Raw genomic sequence first — 15,494 nt, 5'->3', positions numbered from 1 at the left:
AACCGCCGAGAAGCCATTCTCATACGGCCTCCCGTTCCGTTGCTGTTGTTGTTGTTGTTGTTGGGCGAGGAGGACTTTTGTGGTGGGTGTTGGCTCGATGGGCGTGGGTGGCAGGGACTGGGACTGGTTGTAGTGTGTGTGTTGCGAGGGCTCATAAAATGCTTGCTGTAGTTGTACTTGTACTACTTGTTGTTGTTGTTGTTGTTGACCACTCCGCCTTCCCTGTGGCCCTGGTCCCAAACTCCGCTCCCTCGGCTGGCGCTGATACTCCACATGTTGTTGGACCTGAGTCTTGTCAGGAGGGAAATCGCCCACAAACCCGGAATCCTCCCTCCGACGACGGCCGCGTTCTTGTTGGCGGGAGTCGCGGGACTCCTGGGACTCACGGACCTTGCGAGGGGGTGAGAGTGGGGAAGGAGGTTGTTGTAAGGGGTGTTGGTGGTGGTGGTGGTGGAGTTCGGCGGCGGTGGTGGAGGGGACGGCGGGGAGGGGGATCTGCGGGGGTTGGAGGGGAGACGGGAGGGACATCTTTGTCGAAGGGTTCACTCAAACGACGTGGGGGGCCGGCGGGGGTTGTTGAAGAAGCGCAAGGTTTATGTAACTTTCCGGCGGGCGGGTCTCCGAACGTCTCCTATTATGACTATAATACTACGATGCAAATCCTTCGTCCGTCTCCTCCCAATGTCAAGCCCTCTTTGTGAGGTATACGTACACCGCAATATATTATCGTGCGGTACGGGTTGATGTATGGACAGTACGAGAGTGGGTGTATGGCGGCGTTGCATTCAAAGTGGAGGAGTTATCCGCTTTCCGAGCGGGTCTCCACAAGGGGGAGTTGTCATAGAGACCAACGACTCGGTTCCTTCCCAAGGTGGTTCCGCCGCTGGCTGGCTGGCTCATCAGAAGAGGCGCAATGAATCATCAATAGGATGGAATATAGGGAGAGTAGAGATGGACGCGTAGATATCTGCCGTAATGCGAATGGCTGGAGGGTACCCGAGCGAGTCATCACATATTGCTGCTAAGTACTATATCTAGTTGCTACCGCTAAGATGGATACGACATCTACGGGCGACAGCTGTGCGGCAGGGGGGTATATACACATATTATGGAGGGTATCCCGGGTCGTGGGTTTGAAGTGTAGAAAAGGGAGGGATGGGATCCACTGTCCTCGTCCTTCCATGGATTGATGATTCCAGTCTCCGATTGTGGAATTAATCACATGATTGTATTGCGAGCGGCGCGCGCGTGACTCCCGCCCGCGTCGAGGTCAGTTGATGTTGAAATTAAGCGTCGCGTGACCTTACGGCTACTCACTCCACTCACTCCACTCGAGTCCCCATTTGCATTCTCGATGAGTCGATGGATGGATGGACGGATGGATGGAATGAATGTGTGGTGTGGAATGAATGTGTGGAAATGGGCCGTTACGGGCGATATGACGATGGAGGGCGCTGTCGCTTTTTCAACCCGGCGCATTTTACGCTCTGCTTGACGGCGCTTCGGCCATCCTGGAGTGTACCCTGATGGCGTATTATATACCTCCGCATTGCCTGGAGACGCACGCATCGATGCATTCCACTGTGCTCTGGACGAGGAACGTCGTCCTCTAGATATAGAGTCTTTGGACGAGGAGGGTGCGTTTGGAGCTGGAAACCATTCAACAGACTGCGCCACGTGACTACAGACTATGGGAGATGGGCGTTTATTATTGCGCGAGTCCGCCCGCCTGCAGCCTCGCCAACAGCCCTTGAACCGCCAGGGCAGTATACCCATCTCCACCCAACCCCGCCATTCCAAAAGCCAATACAATGTACGAACAAAACTCCACAATGGTGGAAATCCACCAGTCCCACAACTGCACCGACGGCCCCGCCAGCTCAGACTCCCACAATCCGTTTGCCCCAATCGACATCCCCTTGCCTTCTGCCCCGCCTCTACCGTCCTCAGACACTGCCCGATGCTACACCACCACCGTCCAATCCGACATCTTTTCGCCACCCATCAAAAGTTACCCCGTCGCAGTGAAACTCGTAGACCAGAAGACCCTCGCTGTTTGGTTGGACTCTAAATGTACTGCCACCCAACCGGCCGCGAATTTTACGATTACTGAGCCCTCCTGGGTCTGGGATGAGGTCGCAAAGGCCTACGCGCAGGCGCAAAACCAGTCGACTGAGTGTTTTGATATTACCGCGTTAACCGCGGCTCAAGGCCTGCCGCCAGCTTCAATTCGCCTTCGTTCTATCATGGCGTTTTCTGATACGCCGTTCAGGTCTTATGAGGCGGGTGCTGCGGGTGTGGGAGTGCAGTGGACGGGGATAGTGCTGCTTGCGGCTTTTTGGATGGGGAGGAAGGTTTGGGAGTACACTATGTAGATATTGGTACGGCGTATTGGGTGGATAGATGGGCGGACACTGACGCTTGGGCGGACCCTAACCCTAACCCGGCCGAAACTCGGGGACGAAGGTAGCTGGCTGTCCATGACCGTGATGCCCTCCCACTCCGTACTCCTCCTCTTCGTCGTCATCGTCGTCTTCTTCCTGGATTATGTCATTCCGGACTTGCGCTTCGAAGAGCTCGTCGAATTCGGCCTCAATATCGTCATGTTCGTCGTCTTCTTCCTCTTGCTCGTCGTCTTGCTCGTCGTAATCGTCTTCATCGGCATGAGGGTGGTAGCCGCTACCACGGCCTCCTCTACCGCGGCTCCTCTACCGCGGCCTCCTCCACCACCACCGCCTCCTCCTCCCGCTGCAGTCTTCGGGCAACCCATCTAGATTCCAGGAGGCCGGGTAGACCAGAAGTTAACTCAAATGTGTTGCGCGCTAGCCGGCCTCTGCTCTCTCTCCATCTGAGCTCTCTCTCTCCCTCTCCCCTTCAACCCCTAGGTGCATACGCGATATGCGCGAACCCAAGGGCTGCTGACAGTGGTTGCATGTGCCATGTGCACGAAACCATCTGGGCAGGGTAGTCCGCTCTTTTCACCTTCCCCCTGCTCAGTGCTCACTCCCCTCTGTTGATTCTTGTCCTTACCTGGTTTGTGATGCCGACGTGTCGCAATCACTGTTGTTCTCCCGATCCCCAGATCTCCAGGTGTTGCAGTGCGGTGATTGCCGTGATAGCTGTGTGTCAAAAAAAACGGTAAGGGTGCAGTTTAGTGGGTTTATGCTCTGGACGAGGAACGTAGTTCATGAGTTCAATGGATAGGAGAAGGTTGTGCTTATTAAGCTTCTTTTCTTTCACTCGAGCGATATACAGTATAAATACATCCCCATCCCTATCCCCCCTCCTTCCCGTCTATCTCTTTTTGAGCGAGAGCTATTATAATGGCTAATGCCGAGGGGGGTGGGTGATGGTGTGAATTGAGCTTATCTTCTGGGAGCGCCCTTTTAGCCCTACGACTCAGGTTCCTTCAGATTGGGAAGTATTCGTCAACACTGAGAAATTCACCACAACTAGAATGGCGACAGCCTACAAAGCACCTTCCGAACGGAGTCCATGTGACGCTACATCATTGTCCAGATGTTCTTAAGCCAATCCTAAACCTAACATGGGTCAGACGTTACCGCAGCAAGAGAAGCGTCACTTGTGGCCAAATGAGAATCATGGCCATTTCTAAGACGCTGCCAGGCCGGCTTTAAGACGGGACCGCGTCCCAGTCCGGAACTTGCTCAAAATGATTGATGGCCATCCAGCCATAACCGCTTCCTGATTTGTTTGACCACGCAGGAGAAGAATAAGGAAACATAGTGGGAAAGATGGGCCGGCGAAAAGGATCAAGAGCTTACCGGGCCTATATTGGGGGATGGGCGAAGAAGAAAGGACAATTTTAGTTGAGGGATAGCGTCAAGTAAAACGCAGCAGGAAACGTGCTTACACCACTGTAATAGCAAGTTCAGCTGCGCTCTGCTGTATTTCTGAAACTGCATAGCAAATCTAGGCTGGTGCATCCCAAATGGCCGTGGGTGATATGTCGCGCCCACTGAAAACTCCGCCGCGATCGTCCGGTTGGGAATCGTTGCGCCAGGGAAGCTGGTCACCCTTTGAGAAAACCAGATGTCCTCTGCCATGCTGACGCCCAATATGTGCTGCTCGTTCCGTGTGATTTGGAGCATGGTCGATCGCTTCCGCATGGAGAGCCCCCCGTTGCAGAAACTGCAGATGCCCATTCCTCACCGCGGACCAGGTCAGCCGCAACTGTTTACGGAACAGCTCCGGTTGCGGGCAATTCTTCTTCATGGTCGCCTGACACGCGTTGGCGGACATCGGAGCGCCCATCTTCAGGAACCGGTCGATCCAGGCCATGTTTCCGGTGTAAACCGCATTCGCCAGAACCTTGGGGTGATTCACGGTGATCCGCGCGCCAGCAGGAACTCCACAAAGTCCCACGGGTCACGTTTCGCCAGAACGTATGAGATTGGCGGCGCTAGTACACCTTCTTCGATCGATCCGAGGTTGATGTCCGCTCCGTGGGCCAGAAAACATTCCGCTGCGGGGACGTCGCGACGCTCACACGCTCTGATGAACGCCGGAGCGAGCACGCTGGGGTCGACTGCAGAGCCGGAGCTGGCAAGGCGATCGAACAAATATTCAATTACATCAATATTCTCGCCCGCGCAAATGAAGGCGTGAAAATCGATCGCCAGGCCGTGCCGCAGCATCAAATCAACGATAGGTCGATAGTCAACAAGCTTGTACGCCAAACTCCATCTCGGCCGCGCTCCCCTGTCCAACGCAGCGACCACCTTCTCCGCATTCGCATTGCTGTATGCTAGAGTAAAAAGGTTCAGAATGCGGAGCACCTTATATTCATCGAGAACTCTGAGGGATTCTTCCGAGACGTTAAAGTCGACAATTGCTTGCAAAACGTCTGTTTCGTTGCTAAAGCGACCCTGCTCCCACTCCGGGCTAAGGTTCTCAAGGATCTGTCTCAAAAGCTTTGGGGACTTTTCTCCGCGGAAGACAAAGACGCTCAGACCGGTTGCAGACCGAATAGCCGGATCGTCGCTTTTTAGAATATCGGACAGGACCAGTTCGAGCAAGTCTCCCGGATCGCATTGCGTAGTCTCGAGACACCGAAGTCTGCTGCCCTTGATCCACATCAATATCGAGTCCACCCAGTTTGGAGAGGAGGCAAACTGGTCACGAAGGGCGTTATAAAGGAGCGGAGTGGTCAAGAAACTGACGAAACGCCGACAAGTGCTGGTTACGTTGCGCAAGTCTTCCGCCCGCGACAAGAAGGAAAAAAGGTGGAAAAGGACCTCAGCGCTGAGGGAGCTAAAAGAGCTGAGGGAGCGCTGGCTGTGAGCGGTTCGACTGCTGAACCCCTCGCCGCTGGTAGGGCCGGCGTCCTGCCTTGCGGAAGCACCGGCGCTAATAACTGACATGGTGAGGCGTGGTGGCGCGGACCAAGGAAACTTGCTGGCGAAGTGCTGCTGACGCCAGGACCCAAGGGCGGTATCGTATTGTTGGCAATGGGTTGCTGTGGCCTTGCGAGTACGCCGTTTAAGTGTCCCTGGCGCTTGTTGCCTCAACCAGTCACAAATGTGTGGAAACGAGAGGAATCCTAACCCTAACCCGAACCCTTACCCCAACCTAAGCTGTTCGAAACAACATCCATCGCGAAACCACTGTGAGGCGCCAGAAGGCGCTGTACAGTAGTCCTGGAGTAGGACTTTCAAAGTCTGCCTCCACAATCGACGAGGGAAGTGAGCTTATCGCCACCTTAGATCCCTGCCCGTCATGTATGCTAGCCATTATGCCGACGTTTCTAGGGGAGCCATGTCCCACCAGGTGGCAAGCAAATCGAGTTGGAAACTACGTACGGGATGAAGTTGTTAGGGCAGTGCGCATTGCGACTCGCCCATTTGTATCCAGCAGACCGGCAACTAGCGGCAACTGTGGCTACGCGACGCGCTGTCGATTTTTGGGACCACTGTCAGAATCCCATCCTGGAACATTTAAGTACTGTACGTTTTACACACCTCAATGTGCACCGTCTCCGATGTGAAGTCCCACCTTGACCCCTCGATCCCAAACCCTTTTGCCTACTTGAATTTAAGGTATGAAGTCGCTGTCCAAAACTTCAGCTTTGCAAAAATACCAGAATCGGCCTGGACGTAATTTTCGATTCGAGAGTAGGATACCGGAATGGGGGCATGCCGATACAATCTAGCTGACAAACTACTACGAAGTTACTATGGAAAGGATGGCAGCCGTGCCGTAACTACAAATGGGGGGAGAACAATCAAGCAGTGCGTACAACGAGGTAAAATCCCAATCCAGGGAAACGAGACATAAGCCGTAACGGGAATTACCATCCATAGCATGAGTGCCACCATCTATATCTAGTATCATCGCCTTGCCGTTTGAGCCATAATTTGCGGTTTGTACCGTTTGCCTCCCTGGTCTTTATGATGGCCCTAGACCATCTCCAGGACTTTTCCCGAGCTTCCTCGAGCCCCTCTCGACCACCATACTTCTTATGTGCTACAGCAAGCACACCTCGCTCTGAGTATAACGTACTTAGCACGGAGCGGCGGGATGCTGGGACCCACAGTTGTATGAATGGAATTGCTTCCAAGTCATAATCGTTGAGTATGTATGCCCGCTTTGCTTCAGTGACGTTTATGTTGAATACCCGAAAGCCACAGGAGCGGCATATGAGGAGGTCCGAATCGGAGAAGCAGGCCGTTGCTTTTTTCCTCAGGAGACAAAGAACGCATCGCTTGAGTACGAACGAGACCACAAGATTCTTGTAAGGCAGTATTCGAAGCTGTTTTGGGTGTGAGGGTCTCTCTTCTGGCTTCCAGCCACGCTTTCGACAGACATGCTCCCAAAAGCCATCGTTCAGAAAGTTCTTCCAAAACTGATCCACCATACTTAGTCGCACAATGGATCTGAGATCCAGCAAGTGAGCGATGTCCTTCTTGAGCTCAACGGGCAGGGTGTTGAGGAGGTTCGTCAGCTGAGACTTGTCCTCCTCTGATCGCCAGTGGTTCGCACGTTTTACTTTTTTACTGATGAGTTTGACGTTCCTCCGTGGCTTATAGAAGGAACACCTCTTGCTGTTCCGTTGAGAGTGATCAGAACCGCCACAAGATTTGCACGTCATTGTCGTACACGAAGCTTTTGACCGGGGTTTGATATGTTTGATGGACGATGTAGGTGAGCTGAAGTGTGCGAGATGAAGGCTGCGATATATATGCGGCTTTGGGGATGCCTGACGATCAATCGAGTTGCAGATTTAAGTAGAGAAGGGGGACCTATATGCGTCGTTGGGTTCTGCCTCGACAACTTCATATGAGCAACTGGCGTGGCAGTTTTGCGTAGGTCGCTCTCCTTCCTTGAGCTGCCGAAATCTGGATGGTAAGCGCATGACGTGTTAGCCCCACGGTCAGGGCCAAGTAGGGATGCGCACATACCGAGTTGGGCGCCGAACCAAGAGGGGTAAAGCAAGCGTTCTCCGTGTGGACTGTAAAATCGAGGTCGGGAGGCTATAGGCGCTCAAAGTGTGACTGCCGAGGAAACTCGTGACGGTTCACCCTTGGGCTCAGTCCAAGCCCTTGTAAATCAGGAATAGGCAAGGGAAGCAACGATGAAGGCTGGCTGGCGAAGGCTGGCTGGCGAGAGCTGCTCGTTGAGAGCTGTACCGGTCGAGTTGTCCTTGCAAGCTGTCGAATTTTGACGTGAACCAGGCGGCGCCCCGAGGGATAAAACGGAAGGAAGCCGTATGATGTATGCTGTAAGAGCAGGACGATGAGCTTGTGTTTTCAAGAGAAGCTGTTCTCCGCTTGCGTGTAAGAGTAATGGCACGGAGTGGGCACTACTTGGCTCTGCCGACTGACAGCTACTGCTAAACAAGCCAAGTTGACCTTTGTGAAGTAGGGCGGCCGACCAATGAGCGACAAAGCGACAATAGGGGAAGAGGGAAATGAACAGAGCAGCTATCTTCCACCGCCAGAGCCTGCACACCCACTTTGCGATTCTGGAAGGTGAGCCGGAGAGGCAAGCGAACAAGAGAGAAGCGGGAGATCAAATTTGACAGGCGAGTTGCATGTTTCAATGGTTTCGACGGCGCATCAAATGATCCGATCGTTTCCCGGTTGCCTCTCGATTGCCCCCCATTCCGAAAAGCCGAGAGAGTTGTTTAACTTTCCTCACTTACTCTTAGCGGGCATCACCGGCCCTTGGATCTTTTGCGAGCGAAGGAAGCGAATCGGCCCATCGCAGTCCGTTTTCCTCATCGCGAGCGGAGCAACCAGTGTACCGTTCACAGCAGCCGATGCGGTTGAAGCAATCGGCCACGAATTCCCCGTTCCCCGTCCGCGGCGACGCCGTTACAAACGCGAATTACGGCCGGATCGGGATAGATTTGACGACTTCGATGTCGCTCTCTGCGAGAATATTTCTGACCTCCTTCCCAAAGGCATGTCGCTGGATATCTCATTCAGCATGCCCGAGCTTCAGAACCCGGATCATCTCCATCGAATAATCGCTCCAGCAAAACGGTAGACATCTCGAACGCAACGGCATTATGCACGCTCTTGAACTCAATAGCGTGGTGTCGTTCGCGATCTGACGTCTCCCGGATTGGTTTTTACTCCATCAGCTCAACGGTCAAACGCAGGAACTCGCCACTGATGTACTCCCTTGACACATGCAGGCTTTCCTGCAACGCCGCAAGATGATACCCACACTGGCAGCTTCTTGATGAGCTTTTTGGGTATTTGACATTCCCGTTTTCAAACGGTCTTAGGGTTTCAGTGACCCCGGGAACTGGGATGTGGATGACTAAGCATCCGACAGCGCGTTCTACTCGCTTCCCGATATTCTTCAAGTCACTTTTACAGCCCTGAGCCGGTGTCCGTCGTTTCAGTATTTCTCATATTGATGAAAGGCAAGATTGTCCGAAAATCGCTTCCCGATATTCTTCAAGTCACTTTACAGCCCTGAGCCGGTGTCCGAACCGTATACCTTGCCGAACCGCCATGAATCGACGACCGTCGTCCTCCGGGAGACTCAGGAGTCGCTTTGCGGTCGCTTTACTAGGTACGCATGACGGGAAGACTGCCCTTAGGAGCGTTCTCGGCCAATTAGAACTCACATGGTGCATTCACAAATATATAAGTGGTCACGCTTCTCGTCGTGCTCTCCGTATCGATGCCATTTAGTTTCATTGTCTTCAAAGGTTCCCGGGACACTGCTGGATTTCGTGAGTCTCGCTCGCGCACACCTACATCACACGGTGATTTCGAGTATTAAGCTATAGCACCCTCGCAGTCATCGACATGTTGTCGGTCAGTATCGGAAGTAATGTGGCGATCAATGGTAGGCGTGCGGTGCGACCGGTACTGGGCGCTCTCATCTTACCTGATTGACGGCCGGCTTCAACAGTGCTCGACCTTACAGAGACATGTTTCACGAGCATGCGAGGTCAGCATAGAAGGTTCAAAATGTCATTCTGAACCTCAGCGACGAACAAAGCGTTTCTTCCGCATTGTAGAGACCATGGACGGCACAGTTATGCATAAGTTCCTCAGCGCATATGCTGCAAATCACTCGCTACTGTTCGAGGAATACGGAGACGAATAAGTGATTGGCCGGACCCTATTCGTTCAGGACAATGAATACTGAGAATGTTTTCGTTCGGCTTTCCTGCTGATGGTAGGCTCCTTGTTGAGCTAATGTACACAGCCAGGCGCAATATGGACGTCGTGGTAAGCTCTCAGCGAACCGTCTGCATGGGCTCGGTAAGCGTGTACTCATCGTTCTCCATCAAGTAGATATTCAACACAATGACGGATGGAATGACCGACCAGGCATATGCGGGTATATTTAACAGATAAGTCGGTGCCAAAACGTAAGTGTACATTCTGACTCAAACATTGCATTGTCTTAGTCGGACCCAATAATAACATAGCCAAACAGTGCGTCCCGCAGAAGGTTACTTGTCTCCAATGTTCCCTCGGATATATGATACTTGTTGGCGACAACTTACTCGATCGAAGAACCCAGTACGATGTGTTTGCAACGTTTCTTCAGGGGCGAGGACCGCTCGCGGTCGCGGTCCCGGGGGGCGAGTGGTAAGGGGATATGATAGAACTTAGCTGATTCCGTCGTTCGTTCGGGAACCTACCCGGCTCAATTGCTGACGAGGCCAGCACTTCTCTTTCCTGCATGAATTGGCTGCGACCGAAGAGACTTTCCAAATTATGCTGGCGAGGTTTTGCGACACCGTGCAGGCCAATGTGCCCTCCAACGTCGGCTTCAGGCTTCAAGCGTTCTGAGCGGCAGCAATTGCGGAGGCAAGAGCACCCATGCAGCCATCATCAATCGTCCAAGCATCAGGATCCCCTTGAATGATGTTCAGGAAATGCCACCTGCGGAAAATCCTTTACGATGGGCATAGGCCCCAGGTTATGCGTGCAAGATGATCCGCTTCGGTTCAAGGGGCAGCGCTGTCGGCAATAGCGAAGCACACAGACAACACCAACAAATTGGACCACCGATGCCATATCTATCGAGAAAGTATGAGGTATCGCTACGGGGTGATGTAGCAAACCTAGTGTGCGGTCCACACCCCATCATATCGGCGGCTGGATACAAAACGTGCAATCCGGCCTTCTCAGTCCCGTCCTCTTACAAAATTTGCAATCCGAATTCTCCCGCCCATGTCTCACATAAAACGCATCCCTAATGAAAAACGCCATATCCGGCATCGTCGTATTCAAGCACCAGCGGTTCGTCTGATCCGGTCTCACATGCTTCAGCTGGTCAGACATCGACGTGTGGTAGAACTGGTGTGGGTCGGTTTTTGAGTCCGAGCTCTGAAGGTCTTTGATGTACAAGTCGACGCCCGATTGGCCTTTGATGGTGAGGTGAACGAGACGGGTTGAGGTTAAGGACTGGTGAAAGGCTTTGATGAGGGGGGGTGTTGGAATTCGGGGCCGATGGGAATCTGGATGTCGAGGCATTCGAGGGCGCTGGACCGGATCCCCTCGGCGAGGGTTTCGATGTGGTGGGTCCTGTACCCGGGGTACTTGGCGGCCTCGAGAGTGAGCATTTCAAGTTTTGTGCTGGTTCGCTTTTCCTCGAGGAGGTCGCCGAGGTGTGCCAAATCGGTGCCTCGGAAGGCGCCTTTGGTTCCGAGGCGGAGTCTTCTCACCGAGTTGTTTTTGATGAGGCCGGCTTTGAGGGAAGCCATGCCCGAGTCGTCAGACTGGGTGGCGCGCCATAGGAAGTGGGATACCGTTACTAGCGAAAGGTCGGTGATGGACGTATTCCCGGCCAGGGCTGTGAAGACTTTCCCCATGTATTCTGGGAACTTGTTGTGGATTTTGGTATTTTCAAATGATTCTACGTACGTACGAAAGAGCGTTTCATTTGCTTTGTCCAGAGAATCCGGGCTGGCCCAAAAAGGATGATCAAGTTACCTTCGAGGTAAAGTTTGCGAATACGTTCCTTCTTGATGAGCTTCTCAAGGGCCTCACAGGCCTTCTCACAAAATTCGCGGTGTCCCTCTTCCTCTTCCTCCAGGCGCTCCATTTTCGGGAATACCACTATTTTCACATTCAAAGATTGAATTATCGGGGCACTCCAGAGCAGCCAAACCTCAAACAGGCGTACCATGCAGCTTCAAACTGTCAACTCGTAGGTCACGGCAGGCATAGGGAACATCTTTCAGCAAGACCTTGACATCCAATTGAAAGCCCGTTTCTTTCAACCGCGATGGATCTCCAGCATGAGTTCATCTATGCGAACGGCGAAATCCTACAGATGTCGATCAACATACCTTCCGTGCATTGCGGCCCATACTTCTGCACAAGCGGCTTGATGATATGCAAAAGCCGGGAGAGTTCCTGGTCCTCGGCAGTAAGGGTTGCTTTGCCGTGATCACGCAGCAACCCCAACGCGTCCTCTGCTTTGAAAACCTTGACCAAGGTCTCTTTGTACATGAGTTTCCTGAGAATAGTGGCGAATTGTAAAACGATTTGGTCTTTTTGCGGCGCTTGGTGGTATGAGTGTGGCGTGCTGAGTTTTGTGTAGAGCCATGCTATGAGCTTCGGTCGCTGAGCCAAGCGTCCAGAAGAGGCCGGTTTTCCGGTCGGTTTAGGATCGTCGCGAAGGTGACTTGGAGCTCTGGTTCCAACGTGAACCGGAGGAAAGAACTCTCCGGGATGTCCTCCGGGAAGAGATCAAAGCCGTCCTTCTGAAGAAGCGGGACACTGGCTTCCAGAGCCCAGCGGAAAACTTCGGGCAGCTTGTGATGCGCCGCCCAGTAGATGATCCGTCGCCCTTGATTGTCGCGCAGCTGCGGGAAGACCAGCGTCAGTTGAATAATATGAACAAGATTCTGAATGGACATCAGAGAAAAGATACCTCGAGAGGGTCTGGGTACTTCTCCATTCGTTTAGTACATTTATCGATTAGCGCCTTCTGGTGATCGATGCCCGGGATCGGTTTCGCCATCATCGCGCTGATATGCTCAACAACAGCCCTGGCCTCGACAACATCCTTGAAGTCTTTTGCTAGTGCTGCGATATCGTCTTGGATAATCGAAGCCTTGGCATCTATCCCGTGGACCGCCGTGTGCACTTCGCTGACTTTCAAGTAAGTGGCTACCTTGACTTTCGCTGAAAAGGCCTTTCTCATACGAGTGAATTCGTCAAGTTGCTCCTGAAGCCAGGGTTCGTGCTCGCTGTTGAAGACTTCGCTGAATTGCTTTATGAGCCGCTTAGTGTGTGTACCTATGACCATCCGAAAAGACGAAAAGTAAGGATCGACTACACCGGATTTCCCATGGAACGAAACCGAGCTCCAATAAACCTTTGTAGTCGGAGGTTTCTCCGAATTTCTCCTCTACTCCGATTATGAACTTCTTGGCAACTGTCATCATCTCTTCAACGCAACTGCGGATACGGTGGTCTTCGGGCAACTGGAGAATATTGCCCTTTTCGGTCTTGATCGAGATGATGTCGACCAATGTTTCCTTCATTGTCGCATACAACTGCACGGCAATCTGAAGCTGTCTAGCTTCCACAGTGGCGACCTGGGGAAATACGACGATTGACGTTAATGCATGTCGCGTATGGCGAGAGCTCAGGTCATGGAGGCTAACCTTTAGACCGTATGTGACGAAGAGCGAGAAAGGTTTGATCATGCTGTGAATCTTTTCCAGGCAGAGCAGCGATATGGCTTAGGGACTCGTTGTTGAGGCTATGCGCGACCATCCAACCAACCTCTCCCAGGCTGTTCAAGGCCTGATTGAGTAAACCCAGCACTTCCTTAAACTCGGAAGCCTCGATCATCGTGTTGAGTTTTTCGCAATTGTCCAGCATATCGTATGCCATGACACCGTACCCCAGTCCCTTTTCAAGTTGCGAATCACGGGCCGTGACATCGAGATCGGGAAGGACTTCATTCGGGTCGGAGGACGCTGGGCCCCTACATTTGCCACACAGTATAAACTGCGTGGAATTGACTGACGAAGAAGAGGATATCAGCCTTGAAACATCGTGCGCGCAGGGTACCGTTAGATATACGTACTGTCCACGTTGACTTCATTCTTTATCACCACTTCAGCGACGGATGGGATGACGGGTTGGCGTTCTGGGAAAAGGTAGACTATAAGTCAGTGACATTTCCGACAACTGCTCAAGATGGAATAAACCTACCTTCCACTTTGACCTGTTCGCCCTTTACGACATTAACTTGGATGACCCCGACGCTGGCTTTCTTGCCGAGCCCCCGAGGCCGATTGCGTTCCGATTTGGGAAAGTAACGACGAAAAAAGGAAACCATCTTGAATGCCCACCTAGTGTACTTCGGACTTGCATCTCCGTGGGGAGGAGAGCACAATAGCCCCTTTATATATTAACTTTGGTGAGCATGCCAGCGGCAGGGTCGCTTGCCGTTATGCGTCGGGAAAAATGCAAAAACGATGTTGTTGACTGTGGAACCAATGGAATGCCATCGTTTGCCTTTCGCCAAGTATGTACAGTAAGTTGCCGGCGGCGAATGCATCCCAACCGTCGTGGACGGAGGACAGGCCGTACTTTGTGAAAGACCTTTCATGTTGGAGTGGACATACAGTACATCGTATGTACTGTATATAGAACATCGTACATGTTGTACTGTACATAGTAGGTACATACTAACGGCCCGCAAAGCTGGTTGTACGGAGAGCGGGAGAGAGGGAAACCATCTGTGCTGAAAGACGCGTGAAGATATGCATGCACTGCGGGCGGAGTTGCCTTGGACCACCGTTCACAACCAACTTCATCTTTCCCCGCTGAGCCTTACGCAAAATAGGGCTCCGGCCCATCTCTCGCCAACCATATTTATCACTAACCCCCCATATGCACCTGTGCGTGAATGTGCATCGGTGCGATTCACATATTGTAACATTACGAGGTATCGTTGCCAATAGCTAGGTAGTAGGGTTAGGGTTAGGGTTAGGGTTAGTGCATGGATAAGGGTTAAGCCAGGTATGAGGTCGGACCCTGCTCTCCGTTGGTATTGTTCCCCCGGTGGTTGAATGGCTTGGTAGTGCCTCCTCATGGTTTCCTTCAGGTCCAGTAGGGATCAACGGCGCGGCTGCCTCTCTCCTCCAGGTGGTGTCGCGCAGGGGGTAATATTCCTGGGTCCATTACCAGAGGCCAATGTATGTCTATTCTGTTTTCTCTAAAAATCCTAGCCTCTCAGCCTTCGGCAGCAGCGGCCGAGGGCTTTTATACCCTTGGGCTGCAAGCCTCAACTCATGTGACCCACGGGGCTAGTCCCTGTGGGCCTAGGATCATCTCGGGGCTATCCCATTAGGTATTGGCAGCTGTCCCATCTCGATTCGGTCTACGATTCGTGTGAGCAGATGTTCTGTCGGGACTAGATGCCCTACGGCTGTCAAAATGCTGTCATTTTCATAGCCGCTGTTGATCATCACGTCCTTCCGTTACGTATAGGTACCTTGAATCTGCGTCAGGCCTCTTGTTTTTCACCTCGCGCATCGTGTCAACCCAAGATTTGCGTGGATTTCTATATAATCTCTACGTAGGCAGGCAGAGATGTGGCTACGCCGTATCTACTTTTTTAACTATATATAGCTATGTCAAAGAGATTGATATACAAGACCGGGCCAGCGGCTTCACCGTCCAGCGGTTCAGTTTTCCCAGGCCATGTGTGTTAGTGGTTCAACGGGCATAGGTGTTGTAAGGCGGAGGTGGTGCTTCATCCGCCTCCGGATAGTAGGAAGCGCGGTAGGTGTTTTCCATGAACGGATTGGCGAGTTGTGGGTGTGTATCCTGATCCGCCGACGGCGACGAAACGAGGTATTGTCTTATCAGTGTCGAAGTCGGACGGGGTGCGAGAGATGCCATCCCAGTGGGGAGCGGGAATGCGGGCGGGGTAGAGACTGGGCTCGAAGTTACTGGTCCAACGCGTGGGGAAGTAGACGTCATAGGCAGTGACAATGCAAAACCATGCTCATCAGCAAACGAAAA

At 52.6% G+C, this 15,494-nt stretch overlaps 8 protein-coding genes across 8 annotated transcripts; 3 read left to right on the top strand and 5 right to left on the bottom strand.

The window, feature by feature from the left end:
- Positions 1–126: 126 nt before the first annotated feature.
- EV422DRAFT_549174 (uncharacterized protein) lies at positions 127–1,092 on the top strand. Its single transcript, XM_053071702.1, has one exon. The coding sequence runs from the start codon at positions 159–161 to the stop codon at positions 699–701; it is 543 nt and encodes a 180-aa protein (XP_052920516.1). The 5' UTR covers positions 127–158; the 3' UTR covers positions 702–1,092.
- A 311-nt stretch (positions 1,093–1,403) lies between these two features.
- EV422DRAFT_549173 (uncharacterized protein) lies at positions 1,404–2,786 on the top strand (the record flags this gene model as incomplete). The annotated part of the gene is made up of 1 exon (XM_053071701.1): positions 1,404–2,786. A coding segment is annotated over exon 1 (552 nt), but the record flags the coding sequence as incomplete, so codon positions are not given.
- Positions 2,787–3,712: 926 nt separating this feature from the next.
- EV422DRAFT_612559 (uncharacterized protein) lies at positions 3,713–4,302 on the bottom strand. The gene has a single exon (XM_053073897.1). The coding sequence runs from the start codon at positions 4,164–4,166 to the stop codon at positions 3,774–3,776; it is 393 nt and encodes a 130-aa protein (XP_052920514.1). The 5' UTR covers positions 4,167–4,302; the 3' UTR covers positions 3,713–3,773.
- A 41-nt stretch (positions 4,303–4,343) lies between these two features.
- Positions 4,344–5,384, bottom strand: EV422DRAFT_572682 (uncharacterized protein; the record flags this gene model as incomplete). The annotated part of the gene is made up of 1 exon (XM_053073159.1): positions 4,344–5,384. The coding sequence occupies one exon, from the start codon at positions 5,382–5,384 to the stop codon at positions 4,344–4,346; it is 1,041 nt and encodes a 346-aa protein (XP_052920513.1).
- Positions 5,385–6,215: 831 nt separating this feature from the next.
- EV422DRAFT_372234 (uncharacterized protein) lies at positions 6,216–7,371 on the bottom strand. The gene has a single exon (XM_053066741.1). It carries the CDS (start codon positions 7,109–7,111, stop codon positions 6,311–6,313), a length of 801 nt encoding a protein of 266 aa, XP_052920512.1. The 5' UTR covers positions 7,112–7,371; the 3' UTR covers positions 6,216–6,310.
- Positions 7,372–8,886: 1,515 nt separating this feature from the next.
- On the top strand, positions 8,887–9,872 carry EV422DRAFT_372277 (uncharacterized protein). The gene is made up of 6 exons (XM_053066742.1): positions 8,887–9,048; positions 9,128–9,211; positions 9,280–9,327; positions 9,394–9,432; positions 9,503–9,716; positions 9,783–9,872. Exons 1-5 carry the CDS (start codon positions 8,988–8,990, stop codon positions 9,589–9,591), a joined length of 321 nt encoding a protein of 106 aa, XP_052920511.1. The 5' UTR covers positions 8,887–8,987; the 3' UTR covers positions 9,592–9,716; positions 9,783–9,872.
- Positions 9,873–10,629: 757 nt separating this feature from the next.
- On the bottom strand, positions 10,630–11,878 carry EV422DRAFT_372207 (uncharacterized protein). Its single transcript, XM_053066740.1, has 3 exons — positions 11,792–11,878; positions 11,433–11,715; positions 10,630–11,355 (listed from the first exon to the last, which is right to left on the bottom strand). Exons 2-3 carry the CDS (start codon positions 11,626–11,628, stop codon positions 10,898–10,900), a joined length of 654 nt encoding a protein of 217 aa, XP_052920510.1. The 5' UTR covers positions 11,629–11,715; positions 11,792–11,878; the 3' UTR covers positions 10,630–10,897.
- EV422DRAFT_372206 (uncharacterized protein) lies at positions 11,879–13,253 on the bottom strand. The gene is made up of 4 exons (XM_053066739.1): positions 13,118–13,253; positions 12,826–13,048; positions 12,379–12,746; positions 11,879–12,310 (listed from the first exon to the last, which is right to left on the bottom strand). Exons 1-4 carry the CDS (start codon positions 13,157–13,159, stop codon positions 12,053–12,055), a joined length of 891 nt encoding a protein of 296 aa, XP_052920509.1. The 5' UTR covers positions 13,160–13,253; the 3' UTR covers positions 11,879–12,052.
- Between the last annotated feature and the right edge of the window lie 2,241 nt (positions 13,254–15,494).

The sequence above is a fragment of the Fimicolochytrium jonesii genome (genome assembly GCF_025526975.1).
Source record: "Fimicolochytrium jonesii strain JEL569 chromosome Unknown EV422scaffold_51, whole genome shotgun sequence".
Taxonomy (NCBI): domain Eukaryota; kingdom Fungi; phylum Chytridiomycota; class Chytridiomycetes; order Spizellomycetales; family Powellomycetaceae; genus Fimicolochytrium; species Fimicolochytrium jonesii.
The sequence above is the reverse complement of the archived record's forward strand: the minus strand, read 5'-3'. Positions and strand labels throughout refer to the sequence as shown.

Bases quoted from the DNA above. Each gene is read 5' to 3' on its own strand.
- EV422DRAFT_549174 (XM_053071702.1), top strand. From the start codon at position 159: ATGCTTGCTGTAGTTGTACTTGTACTACTTGTTGTTGTTGTTGTTGTT.
- EV422DRAFT_612559 (XM_053073897.1), bottom strand. From the start codon at position 4,166: ATGGGCATCTGCAGTTTCTGCAACGGGGGGCTCTCCATGCGGAAGCGA.
- EV422DRAFT_372234 (XM_053066741.1), bottom strand. From the start codon at position 7,111: ATGACGTGCAAATCTTGTGGCGGTTCTGATCACTCTCAACGGAACAGC.
- EV422DRAFT_372277 (XM_053066742.1), top strand. From the start codon at position 8,988: ATGAATCGACGACCGTCGTCCTCCGGGAGACTCAGGAGTCGCTTTGCG. The intron at 9,212-9,279 runs GTGAGTCTCGCT...GCACCCTCGCAG, and splicing joins CCGGGACACTGCTGGATTTC to TCATCGACATGTTGTCGGTC. The intron at 9,328-9,393 runs GTAGGCGTGCGG...CGGCTTCAACAG, and splicing joins AAGTAATGTGGCGATCAATG to TGCTCGACCTTACAGAGACA.
- EV422DRAFT_372207 (XM_053066740.1), bottom strand. From the start codon at position 11,628: ATGGTACGCCTGTTTGAGGTTTGGCTGCTCTGGAGTGCCCCGATAATT. The intron at 11,356-11,432 runs GTAACTTGATCA...GTACGTACGTAG, and splicing joins TCGCAAACTTTACCTCGAAG to AATCATTTGAAAATACCAAA.
- EV422DRAFT_372206 (XM_053066739.1), bottom strand. From the start codon at position 13,159: ATGATCAAACCTTTCTCGCTCTTCGTCACATACGGTCTAAAG. The intron at 13,049-13,117 runs GTTAGCCTCCAT...GTATTTCCCCAG, and splicing joins TCGTCACATACGGTCTAAAG to GTCGCCACTGTGGAAGCTAG. The intron at 12,747-12,825 runs GTTTATTGGAGC...GGATGGTCATAG, and splicing joins AGAAACCTCCGACTACAAAG to GTACACACACTAAGCGGCTC.